Raw genomic sequence first — 15826 nt, forward strand, 5'->3', positions numbered from 1 at the left:
GAACTGAAGGAAAACAAAATTTAGCTATCTACTGTGTATCCCAGACTTTATTTAAGAACTTAAGAACTTCGGACGGGTTCCTGATCAACAGCGTCACTGAACTTCATCTCTCCCCCCCCCCGCCCCCCCAACCACCCCTGTTTGTGCTTTCAATTCCTCCCCAGTAAAAGAATCTAGGCCCCAAAGCTTCAGGTTCTCTTTGTCTACCTCCCTTCCTTGCCTTGGCTCACCTCATCCCCAGGGAGGGCTGGTGCCTCAGTTTGAATGCATGGGAGAGCCCAGAGCAGTGACAGGAACAGAGGGAAAGGCCTCGCCCTCAGGAAAAGGGACCGAGTAGAGTGTGGTGAAATGGGGGCTCCCATAGCCTGGAGCACCAAAGTGGGGGCCTGGGGGCAGAGGAAAGGACACAGCCCCCCCTGGGAAAGGTTTCCCCGCGGCCTCATACTCTTCTCGTTGGGAATATTCAATGCTCGATCTTTTCCCCTTCTGGCGCCGGTTACAGAACCACACTCGAACCACCTAGGATGGGCACAGAGATGGACGTCAGGCCCAAAGCTCAGGGACGCTGCAGTCAGAGGTGGGGAGGGGGGAGAGAAGGAATGGGAACAGGGAGACATCCGGGTACCACGGGGAAGGATCCCGGCACTCACATCCCTCTCCAGCCCAAGCTGCTTGGCAATGCTAGTGATCTGCTGCAGGGAGGGCTTCGGGCACTGCAGAAACATGTTCTCCAGGTTCCACCTCACACGGTTCTCAATGCTAGTCCGCTTTCTCTTCCGGGCCTGCACCAGGGTCTCCGATTTGCATATCTGGGCAGGGGAAGAGGGGGGGTGTAACAAGAGTTAAGTCTAGGATTTGGTTGGGCAACAGTCCCGAGGGGAGATGGGACTGGAGACAAACAGGCTAAGGGAGCGTTGATTGGATGTGGCCCCAGAGTCAGGGGTTACTGGAAGGGGTTGGATAGAAACCTAGGTCTGAACCTTTCCTAGCATTAGATGGAGTGTAGGGCTCCATCTGTCAGGCTAGAGGGGGCTGAAGGGGACTAAAGAAGGAGAGAACCTGGGGGTGGGGATTTAGCTCAGTGGTAGAGCATTTGCCTAGCAAGCGCAAGGCCCTGGCTTCGGTCCCCAGCTCCGAAAAAAAAGAAAAAAAGAAGGAGAGAACCTGATGTTTAAAGGCCTTGGATTCCAGTTCTCAGCACTAGAATAAAGAAAAACCCCAAGGCACTGAACTGCTAACACTAGTTCTGGTTGGAGAGGGAGAGCCTCAAGCCAGTAATGGAAGCAGGCTCCCGCGCCTGGCAGGTAGGTACTCGCCCTGCCACCCCTCACCTCCTGAAGGTTCTCGTTGTTGTCAGCTTCCTCCACCCACTTCTCCAGCAGGGGCCGCAGCTTACACATGTTCTTAAGGCTGAGCTGCAGGGCCTCGAAGCGGCAGATGGTTGTCTGGCTGAACACCTTTCCTGAGGAGAGGCCACCAGACAGGGAGAGTGAGGCAACCAAAGCGTGTTGGGAGCCCAAGCAACCCCCCCTCCCTTAACAATTCAAGGGGTCAGTATCTAATCCTCTCCCCCACCCGTGGAGGAGAGGCGGCTGGGAAAAAAACGCCCGCCCCAAACCCCTTGCACCTACACTAAGGCCGCGGGATCAGAACATGCTGAGGGAGACCCACCAAAGAGAACGCCCAGGGTGAGCCCCACGTCGGCCTGGGTGTACCCCAAGGTGATCCTCTTCTGTTTCAGCAGCTTGGCAAACTGCTCTAGCTCCTTCTGCAGGGCTTTCATATCCTGGGACTGTGGCGAGAAAGGCAGACCTGTGAGAGTCACAGCAGCTATCGGCTTCCACCATTGGGACCCCTGGGGGGGGCTCTGTGAGAGGCTCACAGCCTCCCAGGCCGCCCAGCATATAAACGGTCTGATTATATAAATGTCATTCACTCTATCCCTAGGTGACAGGAATGGCTTCTTTCTCCAGAACCTGGCATTATACAGAGTTCCGTGCATTCCAACACCTGTGCGGCATCCCAGCAAATCTGCTCAGACTGTTCAAAACCGCCCCCGCTGACAAAATGTCACCCTGGTCTGAAGAAGTTTTAAAGGCTACAGAAATAACCAGACGTGGCAGAACAGGCGTGTAATCCCCGTGGCTCAAAAAAAAAAAAACAAAAACAAAAACAAAAACAAAAACGGGGGTTGGGGATTTAGCTCAGTGGTTAGAGCGCTTGCCTAGGAAGCGCAAGGCCCTGGGTTTGGTCCCCAGCTCCGGAAAAAAAAAAAAAAAAAAAAAAAAAAAAACGGAGGCAGGACCGCTAGATAGTCGTTTGCTCAAAACAGGGGGAACTAGAGAAATAAAGTGCACCGGGTCCATTGATTCTAAACTCAACACTCAAAGCAACTCAGCTTGCTTTGAAAGTCCCAAAGTATGACACAGTAGAAGTAGAGAGGATATTAAAACAGGGACTCGTTGGGTAGCTGTCCTGCCTCAGTCTCTCAAGTCCTGGGGTAATAGGATTTGTCTCTCTCTCTCTGCTCGGCTCTAAATGAAAACCTGGGAACCACATACCACACAGGGAGAGGAAACCTAGAAACCACACAAATGTCCAGGCCCTGTGAACTGACAGTCCCAGCACGTGAGGAAAACCCATGCCACACTGGAGCGCTACATACAGAGAAAGGCGAGGCAGCAGGATAGAAGTTTCTGGAGGTGCTAAGTCTAACTAAGACGATAGTAGGTGAGTCGGATAAACCTCAAGGTCTTAACCAAAGGAAATCATCCCACTCACTTCTGAACCACGGATTTGGTGCTAGCCGGACCAACTGAATTTGAAATGAAAGGTGCAGAGGGCCGCCTCTGACGCCCGCAGGTGCACAGTGGCAGGCATGCACTCACAACCAGGAAAAAAAAATTATTTTCAAAGTTAAAACAGGGATACCAATCGATGCACGAGCAATAGAACGGCACAGGCAAGTGAGGCTGTGGCTAAGGCTGCGGCCTTCTTCCCAGCAGACAGTGGTGGTTAGGACCAGGTGAGGGGCATAATGGATGGCCGGTTGAGTGTGCTCTCTTAAGGAGCAGTGTGTGAACCAGAAGAAAATGGCTGGCGGCCTTTCACGCTATCGATAACAGAAGACAGAAAAGGAGGCAGTCATCTGCAGATGCAAGTGAGCCCTGAGGGCGGAAGAGACCAGGGGCTGTTGGCCGAGCAAAGCTCCGGGACTGAACTCTGTCTGAGGTACCCCACTAAGGCCGGCCAACTCAAGGGGACAGCAGCCAGCGGGGCAAACCTCAATGTGATTTCAATAGAAAAGGATTCTCTCGGCTTCAAACAGACTTTCATCCCCCAACTGTTCCTCAAAGACCAAAACTTGTAATCTCGCCCTCAGCTGTGTCTCCAGCTTTTCTAAATCCTATTTTGGGGATCTGGGATTAGCTCAACTGAGGTTCAAGTCCCCTGCTTCATTAAGGCCATTTAAGACGTGAGATTAACTACTAATGCCTTCCTAGGGGGCTCCAGGTGGCTAAAAGGACGTGAGATAACCCAGAAACCGGCACTTAGGGAGGGGACTCCCTGGCGGGCCTCTGTATCCACTCGCACCTTGTTCTTAAGGGCTAATTGCTTACACTTGCTACAGAGCACTGGCCGAAGCCATCAGACACTCAGCAAAGCCCGAGCCCTCACAGAATGGTCCAGAGATGGCCTGGAGATTAACTCCAGCCAAGTGTGTCGGTGTCTGGTTTACAACGAAAGGAAGCGAGGCTGAAATCGATCAGATTTGCATCTCCAGCACTCTACAAGGGTCCACTCCGTGTAAAGGTGACTCACAGGGTCTGAGGCAGAAGTAGAGGGCAGACAAACTTGACTGGAGGGTGAGCCCGACTCCAAACACACAGCCTCAACAGGAGCTCTATCAGCAACCAGTCACACCCAAGCGTTTCAGTAACAATAACACCTGGATAAGCACCATTTTACGCCCCCAGCCAAGCCTAACCCTAAGGCCAAGGTCTTGGGTTCGACAGGCATCCAAATCCCCAGAGGGACTAATATAATTGAAGGAAAAAACAAAGCTTAATTTCACCCAACACTGGTGTACAGTGATGGCACCAATCAAGTGTTCAGACACAGGCCAGGCCTAGGTGACCTACATGACAAGGACCAGGCCAGAATGATCCAGGCAGGTTGCTAATTCTTGAAATTCTGGCTTCTAGTTCAAACCTTGTCCTGCTTCTCAGGAGGGCCGGCAGCCACTACCTTTGGCAAGGTTGCTGTCCCGCGTGTCCCCAATTCCCTTCACTGCTGCCTCAATTAGCCCAGCCATGTCCCCTCTCACCTCCTCGGGACTAGGTTCCACCTTCTCCAACTTCACGGCGCTGGGGCGGGCAGTACAGGGCCCAGAGGAGGCTCCCTCCGAGTTGCTCTCCACTCGTGCTCCTGCCTGGCCCTCGGGCTGCAGAGTCTCCACGCCAACTTGGGGGACTAGGCCCAGTCCAACCTGAGGTCCACAGTATGCCATCCCTCCACAGAACTCGTATGCTGGGGGACACGGGGAGATCCCCAGCACCTCTGAACCTGGTCCGATTCCAGGCCCACTTGGAGGCCCCTGGAAGCTTAGCCAGGTTCGAGGGTCCACCCAGCCCGGCTCCAGCCCTGCTGACCCATCACCCCCACCAGGTGGGGGTGAGAAGGCGAAGTCTGAAGCCAGGTGTCCAGCCATGGGGAAGGTGGGCTCCCCGAGCCGGGGGCCTGGTGGAAGGACGACTCACCTAGGGACTGTTTGCACCTCTCTCCCTCCCCAATCCCACCCTCTAGCCTTGACCTCTGGCCCCGCCCCCTGGGTGGGTGGAGGAGTAGAGCAGTGGGGGTAGGAGAAACTGAGGCGAATGAAATTTGCCTGAAGTCTGGAAGACTGAGGTTGGGGACGTCCTGACCCGGCAACCAAGTGGACCTTCATTTTCAACCTTCAAGGTCCTCTCACCTCTGCCATAGGTCCCTGGACACCTCAGAGCTGACTCTGTCTCTTTCACTTCTCCACATTCCTCAGGAACCAGTTGCTTGGATCCCCATCACACCATTCTTTTTTTTTTTTTTAATTATTTTATTTTATTTTATTTTATTTTTTTTTTTGGAGCTGGGGACCGAACCCAGGGCCTTGTGCTTGCTAGGCAAGCGCTCTACCACTGAGCTAAATCCCCAACCCCATCACACCACTCTTTGGCACTGCCCCCTCTCTGCCTCTCGCCACAGCCCACCCAGCCATCTTCTCAAGAGCCTAAAACATGCATTGAATGTTCGTGTGCCAAGTATATCTGGGGCCACCCTTCTAGAATCCTAGGTTCTAGGTGAACTCAGTACTTCAGCCTGTGTCCAGGGCCAGGACTAGACAGCCACTCCACCCCAAGTCCTCCAGACAGTAAAAAGGCTCTACACCGGGGTTGGGGGTTTAGCTCAGCGGTAGAGCGCTTGCCTAACAAGCACAAGGCCCTGGGTTCGGTCCCCAGCTCCTGGGGAAAAAAAAAAGTCTCTACACCATGGGACCCTGAGCTCCAACCCAAGATGTCCCCAGAGAACCCAGAGAAGGGCTGGTTCTGCCTTCTCAGAGCGTAGCTTTCCAACCTATGTTGTCTAGGTTGGCAGATGTCAAGCCAATCGGCCACTAGCACCCAAACCCCCTATAAGACCTGCACCCGAGCCCAGGCTCGGTCCCCTCACAATCAAGCAAGGCCTAGGCCTCGCTTTCTACGAGAGGCTCAGTTGTCCCTCCCCCACCTCCCCAGCTCAGGCCTCCAGCCTAGTTCCTGGGTGGAGAAACCCAACGGGTGGGAGGTGGGTATAGAGAAAAAAAAATCTGACTTCAGGTTCAAAGGGGCCTGGGAGGGACTGGGGGGAAGGGGGCAGGACAATGGCCTTGGCTGGACAATCCTGGTCCCCAGAGGGGGCAGCTTTAACCCTAAACAACTACTCAACCCTTGAATGGGCCTGGATGGCTCCCCTGGGGGGAACTTCCTGCTCCCCAACCCCCTCCGGAGCCCCAATCCCTTCACACAAGATTTCCCTCAGCTCTCTACCTCCCCTCAAAGACTGAGCCTCAGACCCAGGTACCCCTGCTTCCCTTTCTCCAAGGGACGCCAGTGTTCATCCTCGTCACCCACCCCTCCCCCAGTCTTCTGCAGGCGGAAAGGCGCTGAGGAGACGGGATTAGGAGGAGGGGGTGCAGGAAGCCTAGCCTAGACTTTCCTAAAGCGGTTTTCTGGGCCCCGTCTGAGGATCCTCCAGGATCCCATTGCTGGCCCAGTGCTTAGTTTATCTTTGCAAGAGAATAGCCCTCGGAGTGCCCGTCTGCAAGGGATGGTGTTTGTCTGTCTGCTCTGACACCGTGCCCTAAATCAAGGCCCCAGGGTAAATCACACAACCTCAAAAAAAGGCCAAAGCACCCCACAGTGTACACAGCCAGAACAGAGTTCTGAGCCTGGGCCTAGCCTGCCTGAACCGTTGGCTAGGGTCAGTAATTCTAGGTGCCCTGGAGGGGGTCTCCTGATGGTAGTCTTCATCCCTTAGGGATGGAACCCTAGTCTGTATACCAAACTGCCCTTGAACACCTCATGACTCTCCTGCCTTAGCTTCTCAAAAGCTAGGGGGACTGGGATTACAGTGTTGAGTATTGACCTCACCAAATTCCCTGTGCAACTTGGAAAATAATTCAGTCTTGAGCGGTGTGTATGAACCTACACCCAGCCCTTGTGTGGAGGTCCTTCCACCACGTAGGTCCAAGTCATCCGGCCGGGTGGCTGAGCCTTCATTCCTGCCCTCTCCGTGAATCTTCTGCCTCCTCCCTTCTAAGTCACGCTTGCCTCCCAATGTCTATACATTCACTATAAACTTTCATTCGTTAGTTGGAAGACCTAAAGGCCGTGAAGCTGGAGCCACCCAGTTCCCAAGGCAGACACAAACTTCCCCACAATGGGCAGATTAAAGGAAGGCTGGGACAAGAAGGACCCCTCCCCAACCATCTTCTCTGCCCCCAGGACAGAGCTATCACACACCTTTGTCATGCATCTGCTGTCTGCGGAGAACGCTCAGCCTCCCAAGGGGGGAGGGGCGGGCAGGGACCGGCTAAAACCCCCCACACCCAATGCCTCCAGCCTCTAAGGCATCATGAGCACACTCTCCACCAGAATCCGAGTGTGCCTGCTGCCCAGCCTTCCTGTCCAGACTCAACACCACCAACCTTGTCTTTGCTCTGTTGGTGACCCACTGGTCAGGACAAGAGGCATATTCTGAGTCCTTAGCTACCTAGTGACTGGCGTTGGAGTGAGGTTGGCCCAAAGCATGCCGAGAGTCTGATGCAGACTTTAACAAGAACTTTGTCCGAAGTCCCAAACTAGCCTGAAACTGAGATGCGTCTTGGCTGGGTCCCCTGGTATTAGCCCGGTGGCCACGGAGATGGGACGGCAGGCCTGTTGGCTAATCTAACCCGGCTTCTTGCCTCCTGGGTCTTAAAGAATCATCATGCTATCTTCTGGTTTTGATGTTTTCGTTTGTTTGTTTGTTTATATTTCATTCAAGGGCTCCCTATATAGCCTTAAATGGTTTGGAACTCACAATGTAGACCAGGCTGGTCTTGAACTCACAGAGTTCACTCTGCCACTGCCTCCTGAGTGCTGTGCGACTCCTGGTTAAAAGCATGTGCCACTATGCCCGGTTTAAGAGCCATCCTGATATCTTAAATAGCCCAAATCTGAGCAAAAATTCACTAACTCTCCACACACCACCTGTACTTTAGAACCAAGTCAAGATCTGTCTCAGAGTTCTGTCTGGAGAACCAGAGACAGCAGAGGAAGCCCACATGTTCCCAGCCAGGGATGGCCCACCCACAGGACCGAAAGTTATCATGGGAATCCAGATGTGGCGCTCCACACCCGTAATGCCTGCCCTCGGGGGTTGGAAGCCTTTAGATCCAAAGCCCAAGGTCAGGAGCTGAAAAACAGAGGACCCTTTTAAAATTACCCATGTTGGGTGATTTACAGCTAAGGGGAACGTGAGGGGCCGCTGTGGGCATCTATTGTCCTTGTATGGACACACACATGTACATGTGATTTTTTTTTTTAAGAGAATTTAAGGTCAACCTTAACCATCAGAGTCCCCAGGCCAGCTTGAGCCACAGCAGGAGACCTTGTCTAAAACAAAACAAACAAACAAAGGGCTTTGACCTGCAGCTTTCTTACTGTGTGCTCAGCCTCTGCCTCACAGACTGGAGAATCAGCCGAACAACAAACCCTTGGAGGACAACAACCAGACTAGAGCTGGGAAATCACTCCTGTTAGCATCCCGGTTTTGTCTCCCCGTGAAGCCAGAGGAAGGAATGAGGAGCTTCAGAGACATGAACTCTGGGGCAGGCATGGCCCAGCCAGAAAGAGCTTTTCCCCTGCTGCTGGTCAGCAGCTGCCCCTCCAACTGCCTTAAGACCAGGAACTTCTCTTCCCAAATCTAGATGTCCTGACCTGGAAGCGGGAAGTAGCTTCTGTGGTTGACATGGCATGGATTCCTTCCCTAACTGCGTCTCCCTTTCCTTATCTTGGTTTTCTTGCCTAATCAAAAAGACTTGGGTGGGGGAAGGGGGGGTCTTGGGAGAGGCAGGAGAGGAACCTGGGGACGCCTCACTGAGTAACTGCACTTGTTCAGCCTTAACAACCTTGATCTGATCTGTGGAGCCCATTTGGAAGAAACAGAGAACCAGCTCCTACCTATGTGTTGTTCTTTGATCTCCAGAGTCATGCTATCACACTCGAGCACACACACACACACACACACACACACACACACACACACACAATGCAATAAAAATTAAAAGGCAAAGAAGAGATCTAGGAGCTGAAGGTGTAGATCACCAGCAGAACAGAAGTCTTGCTTGCGAATGTGCCTGACTCCATGAGTTCAATCCCCAGCACTACAGAAAAGGGGGGAGGGGGAGAGAAGGCAGGGATAAAGGAAGGCCCCCTTGAAATAAATGAATTCTCAGAGGCTGGAGAGATGGCTCAGTGGTTAAGAGCACCGACTCCTCTTCCAGAGGTACTAAGTTCAATTCCCAGTAACCACATGGTGGCTCACAACCATCTGTAATGGGATCTGATGCCCTCTTCTGGTGTGTCTGAAGACGGCTACAGTGTACCTATGTATAATAAATAAATCTTAAAAGAAAAAAAAAAAGGGGCTGGGGATTTAGCTCAGTGGTAGAGCGCTTACCTAGGAAGCGCAAGGCCCTGGGTTCGGTCCCCAGCTCCGAAAAAAAAGAACCAAAAAAAAAAAAAAAAAAAAGAAAGAAAGAAAAAAAAAAAAAGAAACGATTCTACTTCTCCTTTCTTTTTTTGTTGTGAGGCGGAGTTGCGTGTAGCAGAGGCTGCCCATAAATTCCATGTAGCCAAAAAGGACCTTGAATTTCTGACCCTCCTGACTTCCCAGTTCTGAGGAGCTGTGTCAAAAAAAAAAAAGAAAGAAAAGAAAAAGAAAGAAAGAAAAAGAAAAGAAAAAATGCCTTTTAGACTTGCAGAAATAACTTCCCCACTGTACCCCAGCTGCGCCTGATAACTAGACCCCCGAGACATCATCAGTCACTCAAGATAACCAGCCACCTTGATCTGCTTTATGGTTGGAGAGTCTCCTCCGGGATCCTGACCCTCAAATCTCTTAAGAGAGTGGACCTGACCTCCAGCTAAGATTCATCCCACTGAGCGGCCTTGGGGAGACAGGCATAGGACAGTAGTTAGGAATTTAGAATTTAGAGCGTGAGCCTTGTGTGATGGATGACCCTCAGCCTAGTAAAATAGAACTCTTGTTATACTAGTAAATATAGCTACCTACTTGTTCACACCACCAGTGCTAGAATTACTTGTGTGTGCAAATGTGTGTGCGTGTGCGTGCGTGTGCACGTGCAATACCATGCCTGGCCTAACTCTCCATTTTCTTCTATCTTGGTAAGAAAACTACAGTCCTGTTCCCACACTTCCCCCTGCCCTCCTCACTCCATGGGGGTGGGGGTGGGGGTAGTTCTCTCTGTGCCTCTGTAAAGAGAAGTTTGGCATTAGAGAGACAGGAGGGGGACCTTGTGAGACCAACATCCACCTTCTCTACTCCACCTTCTACCTCCGACCTCCACACAGCCTTCTTGGGAAAGGTGGCAAGGTCTCCTCTCAGGAGTAATCAAGCTAGAGGAGACTCGAGCAGTTTGCAAGTAAACCGGATAAGCTTTCAGGAGAAACCCATCCCAAACTGCTAGCTGGGGAAGCTGTCAAACTCGTGCAATCTGTACTCCAGGGAGCCTCTGAGGCACGAGTATAGCAAATGGAAGATTAGCCTGAGCTACAGAGTGAAACTCTGTATCAAAAAAAAAAAAACAAAAAAAACCAAAAAAAAAAAACCAAAAAAAAAAAAAAAAAAACAGAGAGGAGAGGGGCTGGAGGGATGGCTCAGCCGTTAAGGTTAAGAGCACTGGCTGCTCTTCCAGAGGTCCTGAGCTCAAATCCCAGCACCCACTTGGTGGCTCACAGCCATCTGTAATGAGATCCAATGCCCTCTTCTGGTGTGTCTGAAGACAGCGACAGCAACAGTGTGCTTGCATACATAAAACAAACAAATAAATAAATCTTTGTTGAGAGAGAAGACTCAGATGCCAAGTCAACAAAAAATGGCCCTTTGGGTGGTTCTAATGCTGTGAACAGACCCATTGCCCCGCCCTTTTACCTTGATTAACTTTCAGGGATCCGCCTGTCTCCACCCTTGCTCCACCTAGCCCCTATCCTGTTCATGTAAGGAGTAGACATTACAGACACTATACATCCCTTTAGGAGTCTCTCTCTCTCTCTCTCTCTCTCTCTCTCTCTCTTTCTTTCTAACAGGGTTCCACTGTGTAGTCCTGCCTGACCTAGAACTCACTTTGTACACCAGGCTGGCCTCCACCTCCGGGGATTAAAGGTAGGCATGTACCATGCCCAACCCCAGTTTTGAGATTCTTGATGTAAAAGAATCTTCAAAAGAGCCTGAGTGAAAGGAAGTCAGTTTACTACCGAGAGATCTATGCACTTTTGAGAGTCAAATTCAGGCCTCCGGAGAGGAATTCAACTACACGTGCTTTAATGCCACAACTGACAGGAACTCCTGGAGACGTGCTGCCTAAGAGACATGATTACAGCTGAGGCTAAGAGAAAAAGAGAAAAAAAGTGTGAAGTTTTTATTACAGTTAGGTGTTGTGATGGACATCCTTAATCCCAGCACTCGGGAGTCAGAGGCAGGAGGATCTCTGAGTTTGAGGCCAGCCTGGTCTACAAAGTTGAGTTCTGAGGATACATAGAGAAATTTTCTCAAAAATAAATCAGGAGGACAGGAGGACAACTTTGGGCAATGTTCTTCCACTGTGTAGGTGCAGGGAATTGGGAAAATGAACTCCTAGTCACCAGGTTTGGCAGGAAGAGTCCCTACCCACCATGCCCAGAGGTTAAAGGGGGAGGACCTGCTGCTGGCCTAGGGCCCTACTCTCCCAGCCCTCCCCACAAATGCCCTTAGCATCTCCAACTTCCCTTTCACTGACCTAGCTCCCAGGGGTTTCCAGAGAGGATTTGCCTCTCTGGGTCATAACAACATTTCCTTTCCTCCTCTGCCTCTCTGCCTCTCTGTAATTCCGCTTGTTTCTGGTTCAAAAGACTCCTGGGCACAGAGAAGGGCATGCCAGCAGTTATGATTGGTTCTGATTACATGATGGGTGTTTCCTGGTGGCTCCCAAGACCATTCTGATTCAGAGTGCCTCTTACCCCCTGTGATACCTGGGATTCCCTGATCCATAGACCGTTCGGTCTGTCAAGCAGGTGCCCAGCAAAGGAACCATTCTGTCCTCCACCCTGTGTCCCCTGCAGCCAGTGGCTCCCTCTGCACCACAACAGACCTCCTTCAAACTACGAACTCACTTTCCTAAGTCTAAGAAAGAGAGAGATAAGGGCCCACACCCCAAGGGAAGATTGGCGAGGCTCATTTAGAGATCTTCAACGCTTAGACTGATCGCCGATGCCCCCAAAGGGTCTCACTGCATGGCCTAAAACTTTCTCTATAAACCAGGCTGGTCTGAAACTCAGAGATCCCCCCCTGCCTCAGCCTTTGAGCGACTAGATCTAAGTCATGCATTACCACATCCAGTCCTGCTTTGATTCCGGAGTTCTAATGCAGAAAGCGTAACTTTTTTTTTCTTTTAATGGCTGTCTTTCAGTCTCAAACACCTAGAGAGACATCCTGGGGAGTTTCTTACTGGCAGGGGGTAAGGACAGGGTGAGGGTATGTGTGTGGAGGGGTGAAACTAGACAAGAAGGGCTGGGGTATAGCTCATTGGAGAGTGTTCACCTCGAATGCAGAAAGGTCAGGGATGGGTACCCCCTGCCACCACCACCATCACCGCATAGATTAAAGGAGACAATTCATGCAGTTATGTGGAATGTGGCAGAACACACACGGAACACCCCAGTGTTGCAAAGAAAACAACAACCAAAACTGTACACATAAGAATTTAAAGTCGGGGCTGGAGAGATGGCTCAGCGGTTAAGAGCACCCGACTGCTCTTTCAGAGGTCATGAGTTCAATTCCCAGCAACCACATGGTGGCTCACAACCATCTGTAAAGAGATCCGATGCCCTCTTCTGGTGTATCTGAAGACAGCTACAGTGTACTTATATATAATAAATAAATAAATCTAAAAAAAAAAGAATTTAAAGTCAGGGGTTGGGGATTTAGCTCGGTCCCCAGCTCATATATATGCTGGTATGAGCTTATATACCTTATATGTGTTCAATGCTGTGGGACATAAACTCTGAAACTGGAGTCACAGACGTTGTGAGCTGACCTGTGGGTGCTGGGAAATCGAACCTGGGTCCCCTGCAAGAACAGCTGGTTCTCTTAAATGACAGCCACAGTCCTTAAATTCTATTATGTGGTGGTTGTTTTGAGGCAGGGTTTTGTGTGTGTGTGTGTGTGTGTGGGTGTGTGTGTAGCCTTGGTTGATCTGGAACTAGCTCTGTAACGCAGGCTGACCACGAACTCGCAGAGCTGGGATTGAAGGTATGTACCACCACGGTCACCACCTGACTTTAAATCCCCCCCCCCCCCTCCCCAGCTGGGGACCGAACACAGGGCTTTGCGCTTAGCTAGGCAAGCAAGCGCTCTACCACTGAGCTAAATCCCCAACCCCCTCTTTCTGATCTTTAAGGTGAACAGGCATGCCCTAATACACATAACAAACTAAATTTAAAATAACAGTAACGCTAAGAGGCAGGCAGAGCTCTGGGAGTTCCAGGCTAGCCCCTAACAGGGTGACACTATATTTAAAACAGTGTCGGGTGGGAGGTAAGAAACAGAGAAAAAAAAAAGTGTGTAAGGCATATGTGGTGGCACAGCCTGTCACCCCAGGACAGGGGAGGCTGAGGCAGGATCTTACTTTAAGGCTGGGGCTGATGCGCAGAGCAAAATTCTGGGTCCCAAACAAAAGCGAAATACATTGTGAGGGCCAGCAGCCATGGTGGCATGAGTGGAACCCTTAGTCGGCCCGAGGCTGTTTGCTAGTTGGAAACAAAAGTTAGGCGTGAGAGAAATAAGTTTTGCTTTCTTTATAACTGCTAGATCAGGTGTAGGGGTGCTCCAGAAAGAAAACTGCTCCTGAATTTAAAAGGCAGGATTGGATTTTTTTTCCCCCTATAGGGAAGGCTAGAGGCAAAGGGTAAAGAGTGGAAACCTATCCTTGAGTGACAGAAGAGGAGCGATCTTACTTTCCAGTATCCATATGCAGGCCTTTAGCACCCCTGCAGGGATGAAGTCCTCTGGCAGAAGAAAATAGGATCTCAGGGAAGACTCCAGTGCCCAGCACAAAGAGCTACAAATCCTATACTGAGAATAATAAAACCATCTCCACATATTTTGGGAAGATTTTTGTTTGTTTGTTTTGCTTTGCTTTTATGTTTGTGTGTGGAGGCGTGTTGGGGATGTTAATTTAACTTAATTTTTTTGAGATTATAATATTATCACATCATTTCCCAATTCCCTTCCCTCCTTCCGAATCTTCCCACATACCCCTCCCAGCTCTTTCAAATTCAGAGCCTCTTTTTTTTTTTAGTAACTGTTAAGTATATATACACATATCTAAGTATTTTTTAAAAAAGATTTATTTATTTTATGTACATAAGTAGTTGTCTTCAGACACACCAGAAGAGGGCATCAGACCTCATTACAGATGGTTGTGAGCCACCATGTGGTTGCTGGGAATTGAACTCAGGACCTCTGGAAGGAGTCGGTGCTCTTAACCACTGAGCCATCTCTCCAGCCCCTAAGTATTTATTCTTAAATGTAACTGTGCAGTCTGTGTAATGTTACTTAATGTATGTTTTTATAGCTGACAATTTGGCACAGAATAACCAACTGATGTGCTCTTCCCTGGGGAAGGCTACTTCTGCTCTCAGCTTTCTTTAGTTGCCAGTTGTTCTTTGTGTAGGGCTGAGGCTTTGTGGACTTTCCCTATCCACTCTGGCCCGTCCATCATGTCATCCTTGTCCAGCTCGTGTTTAAGTTTTCATGCTCTTAAGACGTTATGACTTTATTATAAGACAAAGTCTCACGGCAAACTTCCGGATCCTCTGGTTGTTACAATCTTTCCATCCCCTCTCTTTCTTTTGCAACATTCCCTGAGCCTTAGGTGTGGGAGTTGTTTTCTGGATGTATCCATTAGGGCTGGACTCCACAACTCAGCATTTTGACTGGAAATGGTTTTTGTAATGGTCTCTCTCCATTGCAAAGAGAAGTTTCCTTGGTGAGGGATGAGAACTACGGTTATCTGTGGGTAGAGAAACAATGAATAAATAAATAAAAGGTAGTTAGGGGTTATGCTGGTTTAAGAAAGTAGTGGTTATATTCTCCTCCAAGATTCATGATGTCAAGAGCCTGGGTGAAGGCCAGGTTACCATAACAAGCAGGATTTCCTTCTTGTTGGGTGGCTCTTAAGTCCAAGGGAGCTGTTGGTTTCCACCAAGATATGTGTGCCACACCTGCACCCCTGGGGTCCCATAGTGGGTTGTGGTTCCAACATCATGGCTGGACTGTTGGTTTCTGCTAGTTCTCTGGGATGAGCATTCAGATCAGTTCCAGCTCAGGGGCCTGTGGGCTCTGTTAACTCTTATTTTAAAAAACAAAAAAACATTTTCTTTGTTGTTGTTTTTTGTTTTTTTTCTTTTCTTTTTTCGGAGCTGGGGACCGAACCCAGGGCCTTTCGAATGCTAGGCAAGCGCCCTACCACTGAGCTAAATCCCCAACCCCTGTTGTTGTTTGTAAAGATTTATTTTATGTATATGAGTACACTGTGGCTGTCTTCAGACACACCTGAAGAAGGCATTGAATCCCATTACAGATGGTTGTGAGCCACCATGTGGTTGCTGGGATTTGAACTCAGGACCTCTGGAAGAGCTGTCGGTGCTCTTATCGAATGAGCCACCTCTCCAGCCCCCACATTTGCTTGTTTAACTTTATGGGCATGAGTATTCTGCACCATATTTGTCTGGTGCCCTTTGAGGCTAGAAGAGGTAAACTATCAGATGAGCCCCCCTATCCAGCCCCATCAAATACAATATTCTGTTACTTAAGGGTTTCTTTAAATAAATTAATATTTTGTTTTTGTTGGGGGTTGGAGGGCTGGCACTGGCTGCTCTTGCACAGGACTAGGGTTTTGGTTCCCAGCTCCTACATAAAGGTTCATAAAGGTTCCAGGAGATCCAATAACCTCTTCCAGCCTCTGTGGCACCAGACACGGGGTCCATAG

At 50.0% G+C, this 15826-nt stretch overlaps 1 protein-coding gene across 1 annotated transcript; it reads right to left on the minus strand.

The window, feature by feature from the left end:
- Window positions 1-29: 29 nt before the first annotated feature.
- Window positions 30-4791, minus strand: Pou5f1 (POU class 5 homeobox 1). The gene is given in 5 exon segments (NM_001009178.2): window positions 30-519; window positions 651-809; window positions 1332-1462; window positions 1672-1792; window positions 4328-4791. Coding segments are annotated over 5 exon segments (1059 nt in total). The 5' UTR covers window positions 4712-4791; the 3' UTR covers window positions 30-255.
- Between the last annotated feature and the right edge of the window lie 11035 nt (window positions 4792-15826).

This window comes from Rattus norvegicus, chromosome 20 (genome assembly GCF_021556685.1).
Source record: "Rattus norvegicus strain SHRSP/BbbUtx chromosome 20, alternate assembly SHRSP_T2T, whole genome shotgun sequence".
In the NCBI taxonomy this organism is placed as follows: Eukaryota; Metazoa; Chordata; class Mammalia; order Rodentia; family Muridae; genus Rattus; species Rattus norvegicus.